The sequence below is a fragment of the Ovis canadensis genome, chromosome 5 (assembly GCF_042477335.2).
Source record: "Ovis canadensis isolate MfBH-ARS-UI-01 breed Bighorn chromosome 5, ARS-UI_OviCan_v2, whole genome shotgun sequence".
Classification (NCBI taxonomy): domain Eukaryota; kingdom Metazoa; phylum Chordata; class Mammalia; order Artiodactyla; family Bovidae; genus Ovis; species Ovis canadensis.
In genome coordinates, this window is record NC_091249.1 from 58,987,500 (window position 1) to 59,010,138 (window position 22,639).

Sequence of the window (22,639 nt, forward strand, 5' to 3'; positions counted from 1 at the left end):
CGTACTCTTAGGCCAGCTCTGCATTTCTCTTACTGGGTAAAGATTCCCTACTGTATCTGCAGTATTACCAGTTGCAGGTATTTGAAGGTCCTTTTTCTTCTGTATCAACTTATAATTTAATTTGAGCAGGAGTCCAAGTAGAAATATGGAAAGAAAAGTGTAAATAAACGAATTCTCTTCATGTCCCCACTGCAGTATCAGTGGTCTCACCTTTCTGGTTCTTTATGGCCAAACTGATACATAAGTGCATACTGTCAAGTCACATGATAGGTGAAGCATTTCGTTATGATGATTTTTCTTGACCTTGTCCTCTTCCAGATATGGCATAAGCTTATAGAAGTTCATGATGTTGAAGCTCAAACCTTTAGAAAGAAATTCTAAATTTGCATTGACAAATTCTTTCGGAGGGAAAAAAATGTGAAATAAAAAAGTTCTAACCCCTTTGGAAAACTAGAACTCAGAGTTACTGTCTCAGATATCACCAGGATTACTGTAAAACCTTAGAGTTGTCGAATTTAAGAAAATCTAATTGTCTTTAATATATGGAAATAATGCATTTTGGATATTAGTCTGTTTTCACAATTTCGCTTATTATGGAGTAAAGAAAATGTGAGGATTCAGTATGAAAAATGTTCTTTGTCCACAGCAAAAGCATGTCATTTGAACTTGGCATTTGGTAGTAGGTGGATTTTTTGCAGCCTATCAACACCTGGCAGTTCCAGCAGCCCTTGAGTGTTAAAAGTGTCCTTGGCCTTTATTCCTGAATTTCTAGGAGGTTCTCAGGTGCCCATGTCCAGCCATGTCAAGGTAATATTGAAGGTAATGTTTTCTTTCTATGCCTTTGCCTGAGGGAGTCTTCTGGGAGCTGAGATTCCCAGAGTTGTACTGTACACTTCTGGAAGAATCCTTGCCATCCCCCAGCCAGCCCTCAGCCTAAATCTCAGATTTGGAAAGCTCCATGGAAAAACGGGAGCGATACCCTTAAAGAGAACACAAGTTCCTCTGTAACTGTAAAAAAGTCTAGGGTTGCTCTTGTAATTGTGTCTGGGATGGTAATGATTCTGTGATACATACTCAGATTTGAAAGCCACTGATAATCTTCACTTTGCTTTGTTCTTGGATTTTGACTAGCTATTATCTAAAGCAGTGGTCTCCAAAGTGGGTCACAGTAAGCTATTGGAAAGCAAGGAGAAAATACTGGAGCCTCTTGTTTGTATTTCATTTTTAAAATCTCATCCTTTGAATTTTTTGAGTAGATTTTATGTTTTATGTACTACATATCAAGTACAATATTACAGTTTAGTATAATGGCTCATATACATAATTATAAGTAAATTCACATATGGGGGACACTTGGACAACCTTTGGCAAGTTGCTTAAATGCTTTAAAATGTCTTTTTTCACATAAAAAGATTACAGTAATACCTATTTCAGGATTTTTGTGAGGATGAAATGAAATAATACATTTAAATCATTAAAGCATATAAAAATAGTGCCTGAATAATTAGTACTCTTACTACAATGGGTGTGTGGGAGGACATTTTCTGAAGTTTTCTTTATTGCTGTATCTTTCAGTGTTGCTATATGGTGTATAGTGTATACTAGCAAGGACAGTCAGTGACTACTAAAATCTAGAAAATGAAATTCATTTTTCCTATAGATATCTTTCAGTTCAAATGAATAGCATTTTAGAGGACTCATTGCTTTAATTGAAAGATCTTTAAGCAGCAGCCGGTTCCCACTCTATTTGAATATTCCTATTTTGGCCTTTTCGCATATATAGAGTCACCATTTATCATGATGGTTTGCCTATATGACTGGCCTATTCTGGGCCAGGTTGAGGCTCTTGGAGAAGGAATGCAGAATGTTGAGTTGAGTCCAAATTGTATTTCACAGGTGTACACTTTTGAAGAAGAAATGTTTGGATATAAGTCAAATAGTGTGACAATTATAAGTGTGCTCTTTTTACAAATGAAGTGAGGATAAATGCCCTTGAAAAAGCCTCTATATTCAGCACTAGTTGTACATTCTACCATGTTATGTGTACTACAGTACCTCATTAAGACCAACTTGAGATAATTATCTGAAAATACCAGATCATTGCTTTTAACACTGTATTTTGATTATTTGCATTTTTGTCTGCTACACCAGAAGGTAAGTTTCTTGAGGTTAGGGACTGTGTCTGTCCTGTATTCTTAGTACTTTGACATTATCTTCATTTCACACATATGTAAGCGTTTGGAAAAAGCAGTGACTTGTCCAAGGTACCGTGGCTTCCCAGGCAGCTCAATGGTAAAGAATTGCCTGCCAGTGCAGGAGACACAATCTGTCTAGGTGGGAAAGACCCCCTGAAGGACAAAATGGCATCCTGCTCCAGTATTCTTGCCTGAAAACTCCAATGGACCGAGGAGCCTGGTGGGCTGTGACTGAGCGTGTGTATGCACGTGTGCACATACACCCACAGGCAGGCACATGCACACACTGTCCAAGGTCCCAAACCTGGGAATGTCTGACTTCCTCTGTTCCTCTGTCTGCTTCTCCATTGGGCCTGCAAATCATTTGACCTTACTGGTATGAAAATTTCCTTTTGGCCATACCTCACGACTTGCGGGGAGCTTAGTTCCCCTACCAGGGATTGAACCGACTCAGCAATGCAAGAGTCCTTAGCACTGGACCACCAGGCCATTGACAGATTTTCTTCTTAAGTGGTTTTTTATGTACAAATGCTATTTTGGTTGAAACTTAAAATTACAAAAATTAAGGATCTGGAAAAGTCATGTTATGGCAGCACTACAGTGCATTCTTATATTTCCCTTTCAAGAATAAAAAAAGAAATCTTGCTTAGAGAAAACTTGTTTTTAAAAAGTCTTTGGAAGGCTACTTCATGTGCCCTAAAATCCGTGTATATGTTTTAGTTGTTTTCTATGTTGGTATTGTTCTATGTGAACAATACTAGTATGATCAGTCCTGTTTTCTAGTATTTTATAGAATTAATTAGATTGAGAGTTAGAATCTTGTTACAGAACCCTGCTTGCCAGAAATGATTGAGCTTGCCTGGTTCTGTGTACTCTATTTGGTTTGCCTCCCGGTTTGTGTTGTTGCTGTTGTTTTGTTTAGGCGCTAAGTCATGTCCGGCTCTTGTGACTCGATGAACTGTAACCTACCATGTTCCTCCTTGTGTGTTCACCCAGAAAAGTTGTTACTCTTCCTTTATTTCCTACTGGCAGCACCACTGGGCCAAATGCTGACTCATGGTATAAGTCATTGCTAAGAATTATATCCTTAAGTGTTCATTGCATGGGCAAAAGGATCAAGTACCTGCCTCTGGCTTTTGCCACAGTCAGAAAAATTGCCTTCCTGGGAATCCTCTGGTGGTCCAGTGATTAGGACTCCACACTTTCACTGCTGAGTCTGGGTTCGATCCCTGGTCGGGGAATTAGGAACCTGGAAGCAGCCTGGCATGGCTGGGAAAAATATTTTAAAACATAAAACAACCATGCTTTTAAAAATGTATATCTTCTGCACAGCAGCGTTCCTAATTCTAAATCCTCCCCTTTCTGACATCTTTGAATTAACCGAGGGAAGAACTGGGGAAACTAATACCGTTTGCTAAATTGGGTTGTATGGGGTGACCCATAAGTTAGAAATCTTGCAGTAGCTACATAAATGGAGATCTTGTAAGCAAACTACCTGTCCTGTTTGCTTGTCCTGTCCTGTCTTGTAAGCAAACTACCTCCCTGTCATGATGGAATGAAGAATATGGTAATTCTGAGGAGGTCATGGACATAAAAACTTCATTATTAACCTTTAAAGTTAGCCTCACAAAATGAGAATTATTGCATGATCCTAGTACTGGGAGCTCAAACACCTCATTATTTGAATATTCCCCATTTTATTAATATTTTCAGGTGGAGACCTCACCCCGCCCATACATAAGTAACTTTTAGGCTTGTCGTGTCAATGTACTTTGGGCAGCGCCTAGAACAATAAGGCAACCTTTTTGCCAAAGGGTGCTGGGTGCAAATCCTAGCTCCACAATTTATTAGTCCTCTTAATTTGAAAAATGGGGTCAGTAATAGATCCAGTATCACTGACTGCTACTGCTAAGTCGCTTCAGTCGTGTCCGACTCCGTGCGACCCCATAGACGGCAGCCCAGGCTCCCCCGTCCCTGGGATTCTCCAGGGAAGAAGACTGGAGTGGGTTGCCATTTCCTTCTCCAATGCATGAAGGTGAAAAGAGAAAGTGAAGTCGCTCAGTTGTGTCTGGCTCTTAGCGACCCCATGGACTGCAGCCTACCAGGCTCCTTCGTATCACCGAAGTGCGATGAAAATCCACTTCACGAAGTTTTTAGCCTTTGGAGAGCGCGATCTGCACCAGAGCCTAGGTAGCTCCGGCCTAAGCCCCGCCTCCTGCCGTCTTGCCGCGCAAGCGCAGCCTGGCTCCCTGGGCTACTCTTCCCCAGGCTGGCGTGCTGGTCCTCGGCGGGAGATTGGGTCTCGCGTCGTGCGTGTGCGTGCGCGGTGCTCGCGAGCTCGCGCACGCCGCACCTCGCTCTACGGGGCTGTGGCGGCCTCTTCCTCCTGCGTCCGGGGCAGATTTGTGAGCGGTGGCTGCGGTGGGAGCTGGAAACCAGCGTCCGCTTCGCCGCCAACGCCCTCCCTGCGTTTCCCTTCGTCTCGGGCTCTCAGCGCAGTATAGAGGCGTCGGGCTGGGAAAGGAGCGGCGCCAGCGTGAGGTTTCCAGCCGATGGGCAGCCCCTGGGCACGCTGAGGGGCCGGGCTAGGAGCGGCTGAGGTAAGTAGGCGCGCGGGGGTTTGTCAGCCGGGCCAGGGGCAGAGTGGGCGGCGGGTGCTCGTGGAGAAGGCAAGGAGAGGGCCAGAATGAGGGCCTAGCCAGCTGGTGGGAAGAGCTCTCCGACCCGCGCCTGAGAACGGGCTCTGGCCTAGCCCGGAGCGAGAGGAGGGGCCCGGGTCTGTAGCCTGCTCTTCCTGGGCTTGAAGCCATTATTGGGGGGAAATTCCTCTTGCGGCGGGGGGAGGGGTCGCCCTTTCTTTTCTTCGGGAGGTCGGAATCACTTCTCCCCCCGCCACTTTAAATTAATGCCTGCCCACTTCGAGATGGACATCCAGATGGAGTAGCCTGTGACTTGTGCAGCTTGCCGAACTCCGGGTGCACGACGGCGGGCGATCAATTTTGATTATCGGAGGCTACACAGCCCTTTCTCTAGTGTGGGCGTATATCTCTTACAAAGTTGTTATTGCTGATACACTAATAAAATCGCTTTCGGGCACAACAGGTAATATATTTCTACACGCCTCTTGTCAAATAAGGATTCCGGCACCGGGGAAACTGCGCAGTGGGGCACAATTAAGGAGGAGAAGGAAGACAAAGAAGGCCGTTATTTATGTTCTGTTCTAGTATCAAAACTTTCCGTGGTGGGGCAGAGTGCATGGCTGCTGGCATTTGTTTTAGCCTTTGCTGAATAGATTTTCTGAGTGGAGTCGCTCACAAATGTACTTTTATTTAGAATTATGAAATCGCGTATGATTATGGTTGTTACAAGCCAAACGGCATGAAATAAACCTCTGAGAATTATGCGTTTGCTCTTTAGAAGAGAGCGGAACTTGGATTTCTTGAAAGGACGATTTTCTCCATGTTTAAAAGTGAATACGTTCTGAAGTTACTAAAAATAGTTGTAGTTTTTTATATTGGCAGTAATAACTACTACATTCAGGAGAAGGAAAATGAATTGTTTCATAAAGAACAGCTCACGAAAAGACTTCCGAGGTTAAATGCACAGTAAAACAACTTCAGGGATGGCAAGTTTTAGCATATGCTTTAGGAATTCAAATTTAGGTGGTCCCGTGGCTAAGACTCCATGCTCTCAACTCACGGACCCGGGTTCGATCCCTGGGCAGGGAATTAGTTCGCGTATGCCACAACTAAGACCTGGAACAGCCAAACAAATATTTGAAAAAAGAGAATTCTGATTTAGTCAGTGTTAAAATATATAGAAGCTCTTAGTTGATTCCCTTATAGTCAGTGAACTATTTAAAAAAATTATTAACCTTTGCTAGTCTTCACAGTCTGGTTTTGTATTCTTGGATTTCATTCAGTTCAAACTTTCTAGAAATGTATTAGTTATAGTAGTAGTTATTTTAACTCTCTTAAGAAATGAGGCCTGCATTGCTTTCAGTGAACTCTCTGGTATCCGAAGAGTCAAGAAGGAACGGTTATCTGGTGAGCCCTGAGCTGGGACCAGGGAGGCATTGTTAAGTGTACAATTAAAGCTTGAATGTGTATCAATTCAACATGCACCTACCACTGTGTATGCTTATGTGTATGACGATTGTGCACAGAAGGATCTAATGATGCTGACTCCCATCTTAAAAAGTTGACTCCTGAAAGTAGAGAAAGATTGGTTTTAACTCTATTCCTTTTTTTTAGGTAACTGTTTACATGGGTAACAGTCATAGTAAATTTCTTTTCCAGATTGTTAATTATTGAGTAAGGAGAGAATTGTACAGATTTTTTGGTGTTAGCGGGGAAGGAAAATATAGAGCCCTTCTAAACTAGCCTTTAGAAATCTTTTAAGTAAGTATCTTGTCTTTTCTTGGGTAAACAACTTTACTCCTGTCTGTTTTGTGTCCTGATTCTTAGAATAGTGTTTTGCATGGAGTTGGCCCTCTGTTATAAATGAGCTATATCAGAAGTAAGTTAACATAATACACACCGGGACTTCCCTGGTGGTCCAGTGGCTGGAACTCTGTGCTCCCAAAGCAGAGGACCTAACTTCCATCTCTGGTTGGGGACTAGATCCCACATGGCGCAGCAGCTATGACTTCACATGCCACAACTAAGACCAGGAGCAGCCAGATAAATAAATAAAATATTAGAAAAGCGTAATACAAACCAAATGCATACATTCCTGAGAAGATTAAAGGAGTTGAAGATGGGTGAAAATTTTTTTTTTGTCTGCCTACTGTTTAAATGTTGTGTTTTTCTTCAGTGTTAGTTGAACGGTATTGGTGTCTGAGTAAAGGATATATGGCAGAATCTTGCTTCTGAAAACCTAAACATAATGTAAACTGAGACTGTATATCCTGATAGTGATAACAGATGATGAATGTTCTGATATATTAAGAGAAAATGAAGCTAAGGGAAGTAGGTCCAGAGGGAAGGTTTTGGTTAGCGATAGGAGCTTAAAAGGCGTGAGCTGTAAAACACTGCAGCAGATTGTAGGGAAAAAACCGGTTTCTCCTTTTACTGGCAGTACTTTCTGTGGAAGAGGACTGGTACCTTTCTGGCTGTTTATACTAGAGCTTTTCAGCAGGGTGATTTCTGAATAATAAAATTGAAAAAGAAGTCACCTTGGGAATTCCCTGGCAGTCTAGTGGTTAAGACTCTGTGCTTTCGCTGTGTGGCCCAAGCCACAAGGCATGACTAGAAAAAAAGAAAGGGATCACTTTTTCTCTTGCAGTCTGCTCAGAGGTCTAGTGTGTTTCTCTTTGTATTTGCATGTGGTCTCTAGTCCAATTTTATTGGCAATAAAATAGTATTTTGATTCCTATCTAAGTCCTGTGTATATTTCTCTCTCAGTTTATAACTTGTAGGGGAGAGGAATGTGGTTGGTCTCTTCACAAATTCCAACGATGGCTTTTCTTCAGTTTGGAAAACAAATCTATTTGATTTAGGTGTTGTAGATGTTATCAATAGAAAGGTTTTGTGGATATTTGAAGAGGTAGTAGCTTAAGAGTTGAATAAAAATTTTGACAGGAGTATTTCCTTATTTATTTATTTTTGGCTGCGTTGGATCTTTGTTGCTTTTTCTAGCTGTGGCGAGAGAGGGGGCTACTCTCTAGTTGCAGTGCCCAGACTTCTCATTGAGCACAGGCTCTAGGGTACAGGCTCAGTACCTGTGATGCCCATGGCATTGGAATCTTCCTGGACCAGTGATCAAACCCTTGTCCCCTGCATTGGCAGGCAGATTCTTTATCACTGGACCACTAGGAAAGTCCTCAGCAGAAGTATTTTGAATTGACTTTTGTGTTTTCATTTTAGTATAGCTGAGTGATTCTCATGATGGGTGGTAGATTTTGTCCCCTGCACACCCCCCAACACACACCCCGAGAATATTTGGCAACTTCTGGAGAATATTTTGGTTGTTACAAATTGAAAGGGAGAAGAGGAGGGTATAGAAACTGACATCTAGGGAGTGCAGTGGGTAGAGGGCAGGGATGCTGCTAAGCATCTTAAAATGCACAGGACAACCCCTCACCTTCACCCTAGCTAAAGAATTACCTGACTCAAATAATAATTGTGCTTGTGAAGAAACCCTGTTGATTCAAAATTTATCTGAATTTGTATTTGGCTTTACTGTTTCCTAATGTGTGACCCTGGCAAGTTGCTTGAAGTTAAAATAGAGCTAATAGTATGTTCCTCATAAAGCTGAGTTGTAGTGATGATAGAGTTGAGATGTAGTACCAAGCTTATTACCTGCCACATAGAAAATCTCAAAAACTGGTAACTTTCAGTTACTGGTATTACATTTGGAACATATCTTGATCTCTTATTTCTCATTTGAAATTAGAATTTGAGCAAATGAAATGATAATTAATAACCTCATTCTCATTATATGCTTGGGGAATGAGTGAGGAATTACTCCTTTTGATATTTGTGTTTAGCTCCAGTCTTGTTTTATGTTCTCAGATCTATAAGGCTTCTGCCATAAACAAGTAGCTTCTCATTGTAGATGTTTTTCCTTCATAGTTAAGATTTTTAAGCTAGATGGAAGATGGCTCTATATCTGTTGATTTTTAGCAAATGTTTAGTAATGTAACTGAATTCAGTTCTTTGAGTTGATTCCCATTTCCTTTTAGGTTTATGATTGAAGTAAATTTGCAGTGGTTTTGGCTCACATTAATTATATGTTCTTAGCCTCTTGGAGTAACTATTTTCATAACTGGGGTTTTGGTGCAGTTTTACATTTATGAAAGGTACAGGCAAATATCTGAACCTTCATAGACATTTGTAACTCTAAATATGAATTAGAACCCATGTCTTTTTTTTTTAACCTCATTGAAATATAATATTGTAGTCTGTATAGATTCTCTTTTTCTGTGTTTCTAAATGATGTGGCTATTGAGAGCTGACTTGTCATTGTGGTGGTCATATTACATAGCCTTTAGATAAGAAACAATTCACAGGGATGTTTCACAGACAAAATAGAGTCATTGGACTGTTAGTTACAGAGCTCTTATAAGGGGAAAAGATTCATGTCATATTTATGGCCAAGGGACAATTCAGCATTTTGTCTTGATAACTACACTTTAAAAAGTATTTTATTATGATTGTTACACATATTTTTTAGTATAAGCTTCAGTTGTTTTATAAATGTTCACTTATTTTAGCTAATGGAAACCTTTGTTTACCCTTTATGTTGGTGCTGCCTCCTGTTTGGATAGAACAGTTTGAAGAGAGTCAGTGCCTGCGGCCAACAGATTGTGTTCTTTGTTTGGCACATTCTGTCTTTATACAGTGTAACATACACTCAGGATTTTGTATAAATAATAAATTATGATAATGCTGAAGAAGCCTCCATCTTTGAAAACTGGCTGGATCAGAAGTATACATGTGGGAAATACAGTGAAAGGCCAAAGGGAGACATTCAAAGAATGTTAAGGAAACTAAAGAAAAAAAAGTATGTTAATAACAGTTCTTATCTTTATTATCTTTTTTCAGACTTAATCTAGAAAAGAAAAAGCTACAAAATATAACAGATTTTGCATACACACTTTTCTAATTCCTATGCAGAAAACATTATGACTACTAAATCAGTACTGGTGTTAGTTATCTTGCATGGCTTTTATGCCTACCGGTGATTAAATTGAGAAAAAAGAAGTATCTTTGAATCTGCTGATGTGTGTGTGTGTGTGTTTATAAGTGGTCTGGAGTTCTGCCTGTCAGCTAATTTTAGAGAGCCTGCATAGTTGTTGGGAGACTGACTGTTTTCCCACTAAATGCTGTCATTCAGATATATATTTTTATATGTGTGTTTATGCATATTTGTCCTTTATTTTTGGTAGAAAATGATGCATCCTGTTGCCAGCAGTAATCCAGCTTTTTGTGGACCTGGCAAACCTTCCTGCCTCAATGAAGATGCCATGAGAGCTGCTGATCAGTTTGACATATATTCCTCCCAGCAAAACAAATACAGCCACACAGTCAGCCACAAACCAATGGTTTGTCAGAGGCAAGACCCATTAAATGAAACACACTTGCAGACTGCAGGTGGCAGAAGCATAGAGATAAAAGATGAACTAAAGAAAAAGAAAAATCTCAACCGATCTGGTAAGCGTGGCCGGCCTTCAGGAACCACCAAATCAGCAGGATACCGGACCAGCACAGGCAGACCCCTGGGAACCACCAAAGCGGCTGGATTTAAAACAAGCCCAGGCAGACCTTTGGGTACAACTAAAGCTGCAGGATACAAAGTCAGCCCAGGGAGACCTCCAGGTAGCATTAAAGCTCTATCCCGTCTTGCCGATCTTGGCTATGGCTGTGGGACTGCTGCTTTTCCTTACCCTATGATACATGGTAGAGCTGTTCATGGGGTGGAGGAAACCAGCAGCGAAATCAAGCCACCCAATGAATGAATGAGGCAGGAAAGGAGGGCCAGGTTTAGAAGGAAGATCGTGGATAATCCCAAAGCTTCTTGGTTTTATTTCGACATACATGGTATGGCCTGGGCTTTCCAAATTTGTTTTCCCATTTGATTTTTTTTTTTTTTCTGCTTTTGCTCAGAAACTGTCATATGCTGACAGACGCACTCAAGGCATAAGCAGTGGCTTTGTATTTGTACATAGGTTCAAGTGTAACACCTATCTAAATCGTTTTTGCTTTTCCTTTAGAGTTATGGTTGTATCTCATTTCATTACTATTTTTTTTGTCATTCTAAATGCTTTATGTGCTACATATTTGAAACCATTATACCTATTAGTTTGTGAAGTTAGCTTACAATATAATAAAGATAGTATCAAAGGTATTTTTAACTGATGGAACAAAGCAAATTAATGATTCAGGATTACTTGAGGTAGTGGCTGGAGGGTATTTTTTGGTAACATTTATGTTCATGAGACAGGACACAGATATATGCTTTGGCATTTACATAGACTTCATATGTTAAAAATCTTATTTTTAATGTTCTAGGTTTAAACAGTTTCTTATTTATTGATCTACATGGCATTAATTGATTTAACCATTATTTCTTTAACAGTTCTTTAGCATTTGCCTTTCAGCCATGTTTAGGTTGTGTAGTTTTTAATTGCCTAACAGCATGTATACCAAACACTACAAACAATTCATATTTACAAAAAAATTAAACTTTTTAATAAAAACTGCACATTACATTTTTGGTGAAATACAATGCATTCTGAGAATAGCATATTTAATATAATAGAAAAAGAAATATTCTTAAGGCCTGCATGTTGCTATAGTTAATACATTTTACCTTTTATATACTTAGTTATAAAGCATTATGCTTAAAACACTGTTTAATAATGTTCATTTATTTAAAAATATTTTTAAATTTTTTCTGATAAATTGTCCCATTGCATTAGCACTTACTGTTGGTTTCAGGTCTATATCTACCAAAGGACAAAAATTGAATGGTAGACTGTAAAACTGGTACAAACAAGATGCAGTTTTCTGACTGTCAGAACCCAAATATTAAGAAATAGGAATCAATCTATGCATGAAACATGTAAGAAATATGTTGATTAGTTTAATTAAAAATCTCATCGTGGCTCTAATAAGACCACTTCATCCAAAATAAATTTTTTTCCAACAGATTTTCCTTTAGAAGCAAGATAGGAAAGGAAAAAAAAACATTGGGCAGACATGTATAGAAGGGACAGAGGGATATCTCTCGTTCCTCTTTTTGAAAGCAGTCTTCGTTAATATACATTTTTATTTATTCTGAGTTTGATCTAAATAAAATAGATTATTATAAACTTTGGATTTGGGGAAAAAAATTCCACTGAATTTTAAAGTTAACTGTGGATGTATTTGTGAGCTTAAATGCCTTTGAAATTATAATGTAGGTTTGCAGGATCCCCAGATTTTTAATCTTTGAAAATTTTAATTTTCAAAGGGCGCATGTTATGTTGCTTGGGTTTGCTCTCAGTTAATGCAAACTGGTTGCAAATGGATGTCATGTTTCATAACTGTTTTATCAGGAAAAAAGCAGCAAGCCTTCAGGTGTTCCAGCCATGCCAGACACAAAGAGCTGGACTTTATGCTGCTCTTTACAGTAAGAGGTGTTGCATTTTATGTGGGGACCGTGTGCGCACTGGCTTCTAAGACAGTGACCTCAACAATTTTAGCTTTGCACAAACCATAGAGAGCAATGTTGGATGACTACATAATTAGTTGTAACATTCTGGCAGCTAAATTGCTATAACAGTTTCTTCTTGCAGAAGCTTAAAATACAAAACTTTTAATATGAATCTACTTAGAACAGTATAACTTCTGACACACACAGATGCTTACATCTCTATTCATATGTTCATCCATCCACTTTTATCATGTATTTGTCGTTCAGTTGTTTCCAAAGATGACGTTTTAGCAGTTGGCTGCTTAGAAGTCCTCCTTTGAATTCCTGAAAGCAGTTGTTAACTTTAATGTTCTCCCATAGAATTACATGTATCATAGTCAAGGGTGTGATTGTGTATTGTGTTTCAGAGTGTGCCCACTTGATGTTTCCCTTTCAGTTTTATTGTCTTTCCTGATTTTGTTGAACATGCCCTCTCTCCCTGCATTTTCCTACATTTGTTCCCCTCCCGGGTCTCCATCCTCCAGCACATCTACTCAGTGGTGCTGTGCTGTGTGTCAGAAGATAAAGCAGATGAATTGTATGAAGAATCTCATATACAAGTTAATGAATGGTGAGATCAACTAAAGGAAGTTATGTCCATAACAGTGTTTTATTAATATCAGGAGCTATGTTCCAGGAAAAAAAAGTGATTGGATAACCCCATTTAGAAAGCTGAATTTTCTGTTTTATGAGAAGTTACCTGGAGTATTAGATCTGTATGCTGAGGAGCATCTTATTCTATTTTCTTTTATCCTTGTGAACAGTTTATTGGTGCCATGTTGAAGAGAAAGACATCTAAGTGATAACATGAATGAAGTCTTAACATAGAAAATATTTTTACTTCTCTACAAAGACTATGTTGTGCATCTTTTGTAACACTGTCTCTTGTCATGATAAACACTGAAATAGCATGTTAAACAATTCCTTATACTTTAATATAATCAGCTGGGGAAAACTGGCTTTTCCCCCCCACTGTGTACTTGTTCCTTGAAAGGTAAATTGCTAATTTTATATTGTGTAATTCTGTTATTCACAAAATAGGTTTCACTATTCTATATTTAAACTGTTGGTCAGAAAATGATCTGCTATTCAAGTAAGTTTGCTTTACTTTTTTCTTTAAAAAATATTTTAACATGCCTTATTTATTCTTATATCAATATATTAGGAGCTAATACAGATGAAATTTTCATTTTTTGACAGATATAACTTTGCATAACTAATCTTTAGTGTGGGATGATTTTGATACTATCTTTGGAGTTTTGCACTGGATATTAAAAAAAATTAGCACATTGTATTGGAAAAAAATAGGTATCTGATTAATTTTAAATATTTGGAGATGTTTTAAAAATCAGTGTTTTCAGTTATACTAAAAACTTCTTTATATTTTTTATTTACTTTTTAAAAGAAGCATCTGTTAAGGTAGTAAAGGTAATATTAATTCCAAACTGATGTTTGTGTGAATTTACATGTATTTTTTCATGAAATAAGTAACTTTTTTTAAAATTAAGGAGCAAAAGGAATGATCTGGATCCATTTATTAGGTTAAAGGTGACTCATACAATGTAGGAAAAGCCAATGTATGAGCTAAATGAAAACAACAACAACAACAACAACAAACTTTTATATTCTAAGAAGCTTTAAAAGAACAATTCAGGGGATGTTAACAATAACTGCTACTTTGTCAGTCATGGTCTATATATGCAGTAAAATTTTATGATCCGTATATAGTAAAACATAAGAATTCACAACAGTTGCTTGAAACGTTTTTTCCCTTTGACTTAATATGTTTTTCTCTTTATTATGTCTTAACTATATGCTGTTAAACTCTAGGATGTATCTAAATCTTTCCTTTGCTTTCTCCCCTTACTCTCCCCAAGTAGATAAATCTGTTCTCTCACATATAATGTATTTAATTTTGGAAAATTTAATGCTACAGTAAATCAAGTATGTGATTTATAGTAATCAGACCACTTTGATTCTTTTAGTTTTCAGTTTCATTTTTCCACAGATAATTATGGAGAAAATAATTACCGATTAACATATAAGCACGCTGTCCTCTGCTGTAAAAAGTCTGAATAGATACTGTGTATGTTTTTATGTCCATGAACTTGAGCTACTCGTGTGCAATTATGTGTATGGGAATGGAGTAGTGTTCATGATTTGTATCTACATCATCATATGGATGTATATTTATTAATAAAGTCATTACTTCAAAACCAACTGTGTTTACTACTCTATTTCTTAGAGTATTTCTTCCAAGTAGGGTAATTTTAAATGGTAAAACCCGGGCAGTCCAGTGGTTAAGACTCTGTGCTTCCACTGTGAGCGGGAGTGGGTTAGTTCAAGTGGGTGTGGGTTCGATCCCTGGTTAGGGAACTAAGATCTCACATGCTGTGTAGCGCAGCTGAAAAAGTAAAAATAAAAAAATAAGTAAATGCTAATTACTCTTTTATAATTGGTAATTTTGTATTTTCGTTGGGTTGTGATTCCTAAAATCTGCCTTTCTGTATTTTTTTTTCAAAATAGTAATTATTTATATAATTGTAATTTAAACTTCTAACCTATAAGTGAGTCTCCTTCTAATTATCAAGATACTTCAGACTAATGGGTCTAATAAAGGCTTAATTTTTTCTTTTTTGTTTGTACCGTATAGTGTGTAGGATCTTAGTTCCCTGACCAGGGATTGAACCTATGCCCCCTACTCTGGGAACTCAGAGTCTTAACCACTAGGCTGCCAAGAAGTCCCTAAAGGCTTAAATTTAAATGTGCTTGATCCTTTTATCTATTTATTTATTTTTCACTGTTATCACTGTTTATTTGACAATAGTTGGTTTAGTCTACAAGTTTAAGGCAAACATACTAATGCATTTGCTTTTCTTCAGAAATCATACTTATAAACAGTACATAAAGCCTGTCCCAAAACTTCTAAGAAATGTTCATTAATTAAAATAAGTCTGATTAAGATGCTTTACCAGGATACAAGAGTGAACTATGGTCGTGTATAATATTTTTTTTAACAAAATTTAAAAAAAAGGAAAAAAAGGTAATGGCAATCCTTATCTTTGTTTAAACCATGTATTTTTGAAAGGGTTAAACTTCAGAAATTATTTAAAGGTAAGTAAGATTGGCAGCCAAAAGGAATACTATTCATAAAATAAACACAGTTATAGAGGTTACTTAAAAAAGACAGAACTTTGGACTTCTGAAGAGGAGGAGGGCGTGATGATGGGCAATTGTCCGGGGTGCAGGTGCCACCACGCAGCCCGCAGACCCGTGGGTGGCACTGATCCATTATTTTTCAGAAAAAGGAGAGGATACGCACTCTGTCAGCTGTTTCTTTTGTTTCCAGTGAGCAGTAAATGCCTAACATCATTAAGAAAAAATAAAATCTGAAGGAAGGCAGCCCTTTTTAACTGGAAGGCAAGTGTGGCTTATGTGTCTCCATTGAGCACTGCCAGGCAGTTCTGCAGCAACTGTAGATTACCCTTTGCATGCTTCAGTTGTAACTCTGCCAGTTCCACTAAATTTTTTCTGAATGCAGCAACTCTTGTCTTAAAATCTATAAGTTCTTGTTTTGCAGATTCAGATATGTTTTCAAATTTCTGACAACATAACTGTTGGGATGTTTCAGCCTGCAGAACATCTTTATTTTTCGCTCTTGCTTTTATCCAGTGCTTTATTGGCATTTTCATAATCCGCTAATGACCTAGATCTTCGATAGAGGAGATCCTTAGCAGCTTGGGATTCTCTCAAGTAATATTTTAAAAGGTCAGGAAGTTTGAGGTCCTCATCAGCTGACATTCGTGCTTCTATTTTTCTTGTCTTATCAAACAGTTCTGAAACTTTAAGAAAAAACCTAAGGTTATAAAGAAGCTCTATACTGTCAGTGTGTTTTGACAAAAATATTCCAAAACGCCTGCTGGGTCAGCAGTAGTGTGTGTGCCCGAGTTTTGTGGGATCTTGAAAAATATGGAGTGCTTCACGAATTTGCGTGTCATGCTTGCGCAGGGGCCATGCTAATCTTCTCTGTATCGTTCCAATTTTAGTATATGTGCTGCCGAAGCGAGCACTGCTTGATCCTTTTAATTTAAAAAGTTTAGATATTAAACATGGCCAATTTTTTAGTGTTATCCTCAGGGATAGCAGCATGTACATATTTTATAACTGTCAAATATTGGAGATATAAAAAGAAAAATCCTAATTATTGGAATATATAATTACCTTTTCCACTTTCTCCAAATCGTACAGATCATCTCGAATAGAGATTGGCAAACTAAGACCCCCTGCCTGTTTTTGGACTAGCCATGCCCATTTGTTTACAAGTTGTCTCCAGGTGCTTTTGACTACAGTAGCAGAGTTGAATTGTTGTGACATAAGTCCTGCAAAGTCTAAATTATTTACTGATTATTTCCCTCTGTTATGAAAATGTTTGCTCACCCCCTTATCTAAGAAGGATAAATTGGAGTAGGAAACAACAGATACAGTTTGAAACAATTTCAAAACCCAAGCAAGTGATGGCTTTTTTTTTTTTTTCTGGCCACGCTGAGTGGCCTGTGGAACTTGGCTGACCAGTCAAACCTGCACCCCCTGCAGTAAACGCACAGAATCAACCGCTGGCCACCAGGGAAATCCAGTGATGGCTTTTTAAAAAAAAGTCTTCAAGTTACATTTAGAAGTGATTTTATGTATACTTCGCTCAAGTCGTTGACATCCTTTTACTTGTAAGGTGGTGTTTACTAGGTATACTGCTCCTCATCTAGGAAAAGATTCCCACACCATCATAGTGTGGACCATTTACTGTGCCCCAAAGCATCACTTACTTACTGTTTACCAACAATTATAGTTTTACCACTTTTTGTACAGCTCTTTGTATAGTTTTATAATAAAAAATTCATTTGTCCATTGTGTTTGTATTTGCCAAAATTCTCATTCCCTGGCAAGTTGTCGGCAAATCAGTATCCTATTCAGTTGAAAAAGTCATCTAATTGAAAATTTGAAGACAAGACAGTCTGCATTCATACCTAGACCTAGAGTTTATGCCACGAATATTAGTAATATACTTGTGGTTTTTATTCCAACAGTTGCCAGAGTGAGAATCATGAACAACCCTTAGAAAATACAAAGCGATTGACATTTGATAGCTTTATAACAAAAGAATCTTAGATACTGGTACAGATATTTACAGTGTTACAGTTGTCGCTAGGCATATGAGAATGAAAGGAGAGCTGTTGGCACCATACAATTTCCTTTTTTAAGCACCCAGGTTTCATTGCTCTGGGTTGATAAGGATTTCATCATCAGAATATCATTTGTGTTTTAAGATATGCATCACAGATATGTTGTGAAGTCAAAGGTACTTTCAATACCTGATTTCTCTAAGATTATCAGAGTGGCAGAGGTGAAGTGACTTAAATTCTTTGGTGAGCTGTTAGCAAATGTAGGTACACTGTAGGTGTGGCCTTTCTGATGATACCAGGGGAAGAGGTTACACACTTAAACTTGAAGCTGTTTTGAAGTCAGTGCCAAGTAAAAATCTTTGCTAAAAAAACAAAATACAAAAGCCTACTAGAGTGAAAGTATAGTGGGTACAGTAATAATGGCTTCTTAGTACATGCTTGCCATAAAAAATACTTTACATGATTTATTTCATTAAACCATTGCAGTTCTACCAAAGGTGCTAAATGAGTTGGAATATCCCTTTATGGTAAGAAAACTTGAATCCCAGAGAGGTTAAGTAATTTACCAAGTCACAACACCCAGTAAGTGATAAGAGTCAGCATCTGAACCTGTGTAGAACTGGAGCCCTTAAAATTCTACTCACCACGGATAAGTTTAAAGCTGGTGTTCTGGTTTTAGTAGTAGGTGTTTTTGTGCTGGCCCTGAAATAGATAAATGTGACTATGGAATTCTAATACATTCGTTTTATTGCCTTGCCAGTAGCTAAAATTTTTTCTGAGAACCTAAGGGTTCTTAAAGCAGCTTCTTTACACAGAGAGTGACAGGGCCTTTTTGTTGTTTAAGTTTTCTCTGTCATTTTTCTCATGACTCTTAAAATCTTTATCAAGTTTTTAAATCTTCAGAAATCTTTTTAAGATCTTCATTCTTTTAGGCATTTATTTTCATGTGAGTGTGGTGTGTTTTTATAAGAATCTGCCCATTTTGTCTTTGACTTGCCTGGTGTTGGTTTGTGACCTCTGAAACTGGATTGTGGTCTGTTGTCTATCATTTACCCCATTATCCTCGGCCTAACTTTTGGGATGAGTTGCATGTACAATGGCAGTCACCCTAGTTGCTACCCTAGCTGCACATTACCTACGGGCACCACAGACACAGAAGTTCCTTTTCCTTGCCTTTTGTTTTGTTTTTACTTGTTGATCTTATTAATTTGTCTCAAATAAATGTCCGTTCTTTCTCATTAAGATATTTTTAACTAGTTTCAAAAATTTCTATTTTCTGTATTTATATGACCCTGGGTTCATTGTAAATTTTTTATGTTGGAATTTTTAATCTTTATTAGGTCTATGTCATTTTTCTGAAAATCTGGTTTCCCATTTCTTCTGCCTCTCTGTATTCTGTGTATTAGGCCTTAGGGTAGTGAAAGTATTAACAAAAAGACCCCAAAATGCAATGGCTCTGATAAAGCATATTTCTCACCACTTAAGTGTCCTGTGCTGTCCTCCATCTAGCCTTTCAAAGACCTGGGTTCTCATTTTGCCATTTTCAAAACATGGCTTCTGAGATAACTCAGTTGCTTTCACTTTAGCCCCTGAAGGAATGGCCTTTGGAAATCTAAGCCATAAGCTGTATAACTTCTCATGTTCTTTTGACTGTAGGTTGATCACAGGAATACATATAGCCTTAGGCATTGGGGAAATGTACTTTCTACTTGAGAAGCCAGGTCTAGATATTCAAGAAGAGAACGGATTTTAGTGCAACATCCCTGCTGCTGCTGCTAAGTCGCCTCAGTCGTGTCCAACTCTGTGCGACCCCATAGACGGCAGCCCACCAGGCTCCCCCGTCCCTGGGATTCTCCAGGCAAGAATACTGGAGTGGGTTGCCATTTCCTTCTCCAACAACATCCCTATAGGTGAGTAAATGTTGTGGGCTGAGGTTGTAGTAGAATTAAGAAGCAAAAATCCTACAGATTACAGGAAACCGAATTGAGGGTTGTGAAGCTAGTTTAAATCATCATTAGCTGTCATTTTTAAAAAACTTAATTTACTGAAGATCAGCATGCCATCATTGAGCCAAACACTTCTGAGTACACTAGACTATATGCTTTATGTCTAATGAAAGATTTGGATAAGTAGAAAATTATAAAATATGAATAGTATTTCTAAGACAAATGAAGGGGGCTATGAGAATACTCAAAATGATGTTTAAGCTGAGAGCTGAAAGATGAGTACAGATTGATGTGAGAGGAGAGTATTAGAGACAGGAAAAACAACATATGCACACATATGTAAGCCTGGAAAGCATGATATTCTTTAAACAATTTATTGTGTATGGTAAGTGGGAGTGGTGAACAAGGGCCAAGAGGCGATCAGACAATCAATTAAAGAGTTTCTTCTTTTCTTTTTTTAAGACAATGGTGAGCCATTAGAAAGTTTTAAATAAGGAAATGACACTTGTAGTTTAGGTTGGCTTGGTGGAGGAGAAACCAGAGGCAGCCACAGTGGTAAAATTTCATTTGGGTGAGATACTCTGATTAAGATCAGGCAGTGATCTTAAAGAGAAATGGACAGGCAGTTAATAAAACTTGGTATCAGTAATGAGGGAAAGAGAGGAGCTGAAGATAAGTGGTGACATAGGAATAAGGAGGCTGTGGAGCATGAGAGTGTGTGCATACACATGCGCACGTGGGAGACGTTAGGTAGAGTGTGGTTGTTTAGTCACTAAGTTGTTTCCGAGTCTTCTGTGACCTCATGGACTATAGCCCGCCAGGCTTCTCTGTCCGTGGGATTTCCCAGGCAAGGATATTGGAGTGGGTTGCCATTTCCTTCTCTGGGGGATCTTCCTGACCCAGGGATCAAACCCGCATCTCATTCATTGGCAGGTGGGTTCTTTGCCACTGAGCCACCAGTACAGTAGTTAGACTATAGCCAAGCCAAGAACATGTAACAAATTAAGATGGCCTCTGCCTATGTCGAGCTGTTATATAGCTCAAGATCTATCCCTCTGTAGATGATAGAAAATACTGTTTTTATTGTTGGTGGAAGGTGTGGGGCCCAAAGGAACTGCTCTTTTTTTAAATTAAAGGATAGTTGATATATTAGTTTCAGGTATACAACATGATTTGATATTTGTATATATTGTGAAATGGTCATTATACTAAGTCTAGCTAACATCTATCACCATACATAGCTGCAGAATTCATTTTTGATGCAGAATTCTCTTGTGATGAGAACTTTTAAGATCTAGCAGCTTTCAAATACGCAATTGTTGTTTAGTCACTATGTTGTGTCCCACTCTGCCCACCTGGCTCCTCTCTCTGTGGGATTTTCCAGACAAGAATACTAGAGTGGGTTGCCATTTCCTTCTGCAGGGGATCTTCCTGACCCAGGGATTGAACCTGTGTCTCCTGCGTTGGCAGGCATATTCTTTACCATTGAGCCGCCAGTACAGTAATAATAGCTATAGTTGCCATGTTGCACATTGCATCTCCATGAATCACTTATTTTATAACCTGAAGTTTGTACCTTTTGACTGCACTTATCTATTTAGCGGACACCCTACCCCCCACCAATCTGCTGCATACCAATCTATTCTCTGTAAGCTTGGTTTTGGTTTTATAGATTCCACTTAAAGCTGAGATCATACAGTATTTGTCTGATGTATTTCACTTAGCATAATACCCCAGGGATCCATCCATGTTGTTGCAGATGGAAAGATATTCTTTTTTATGATTGAATATTTCTGTATATAGATAAACATATAGATATCTATTTCAGTATATCGTGTTTTCTGTATCTGTTCTGCTGATGAACTCTTAGCTTGTTTCCATATCTTGGCCATTGTAAATAATGCTACAAAGAACATGGGAGTGCTAGTGTTTTCATTTTCTTGGATAAATACCCAGCATGGATTTGTGAGATCACATGGTAGTTTCTATTTTTAATTTTTTTGAGGAACCTCTGCACTATTTTCCATAGTGGCTGCACCAATTTACATTCCTGCTGACAGTCTCCAAAGGTTCCCTTTTCTCCACATCCTCTCCAATGCTTATTTCTTGTCTTTTTGATAATAGCCACTCTAACAGGTGTGAGGACCACTTTTGAACATAAAGAATTTACTATATTTTAGGTTAAAATAAGCCATTTTAATTAGTCCTTTCCCCAGCTTTCAACTGGCCTAATAAATTCAACAACCTTAGTAACTTGAGCATCTCCCCTGCAGTGTATTAAGAGCAGCTCACATACTGAACAAGACACAAGTCCCTTTCCTCTAGGAACCCATACTAGAAAACAGATGCTTTAATATGTAGAACATAAACCATGTAATGCGATTTTTTTTTGTCCTGAATTGATATTTTAACATGCTTTATCTCTCAAATTAGCTACTTAATTTTAGCACAGAGCCAGTGAAACTCCAACCCATCTGCTTAGTCCTAAGCTCTTTAGGCTTGTTTTTAGAGGAATTTCAACAGAAAAATTGGTTATTGTGCTTATTCTCTATAAGCTCAGAAGTCTCAGATAATCCTGTAATAAGCCATAGTGGAAAAAAAAATATGAAAAAGTAGGTGTGTATAACTAAATCACTTTGTTGTACCCCAGCTATCAGCACAACATTGTTAATCTATTCTTCAATAGAAAGTAAATTAATAAAAAGAAGTATCAGATAAGAGGTCATTCATAAGTTGTGATGACTCTGGTTTTTAAGTCATGTTCAGGGCTGCTTATATGGCTGTTGTGCTTCCTGTGTCACAATAAGAAACAAATGATAACTACGAAGTGTTATGCATCTTCAGTATGCCAGGTGCAGAATGGCTGATAGCTGAAACTGATGGTGGTTTTTTTTTTTTGGAGTAGCTGTGGACCTATAACAAAAACAGTACACACACAAGAAGAGTTTGTAAAACTTCTGTTCATCTATTTATTTTTTAAAGTTTGTTGGGACTTGCCTGGTGGATCAGTGGTTAAGAATCCAGCTTCCCATGAAGAGGCTGTGGGCTTGATTCTTGGTTGGAGAAGTAAGATCCCATATGCCATAGGGCAGCTAAGCGCACCCGCCGCAACTACTGAGCCTGAGAATCACACCTGGCAAGC

General features: G+C 38.2%; 1 protein-coding gene and 1 non-coding gene across 2 annotated transcripts; one reads left to right on the plus strand and one right to left on the minus strand.

The window, feature by feature from the left end:
* The first annotated feature begins 4,451 nt into the window (after positions 1 to 4,451).
* On the plus strand, positions 4,452 to 14,594 carry C5H5orf24 (chromosome 5 C5orf24 homolog). The gene is made up of 2 exons (XM_069592078.1): positions 4,452 to 4,795; positions 10,087 to 14,594. Exon 2 carries the CDS (start codon positions 10,090 to 10,092, stop codon positions 10,654 to 10,656), a length of 567 nt encoding a protein of 188 aa, XP_069448179.1. The 5' UTR covers positions 4,452 to 4,795; positions 10,087 to 10,089; the 3' UTR covers positions 10,657 to 14,594.
* A 1,743-nt stretch (positions 14,595 to 16,337) lies between these two features.
* LOC138441956 (U6 spliceosomal RNA) lies at positions 16,338 to 16,444 on the minus strand. Its single transcript, XR_011257514.1, has one exon. It is a non-coding gene; the product is annotated as a U6 spliceosomal RNA (small nuclear RNA).
* Positions 16,445 to 22,639: the final 6,195 nt, after the last annotated feature.

Bases quoted from the DNA above. Each gene is read 5' to 3' on its own strand.
- C5H5orf24 (XM_069592078.1), top strand. From the start codon at position 10,090: ATGATGCATCCTGTTGCCAGCAGTAATCCAGCTTTTTGTGGACCTGGC.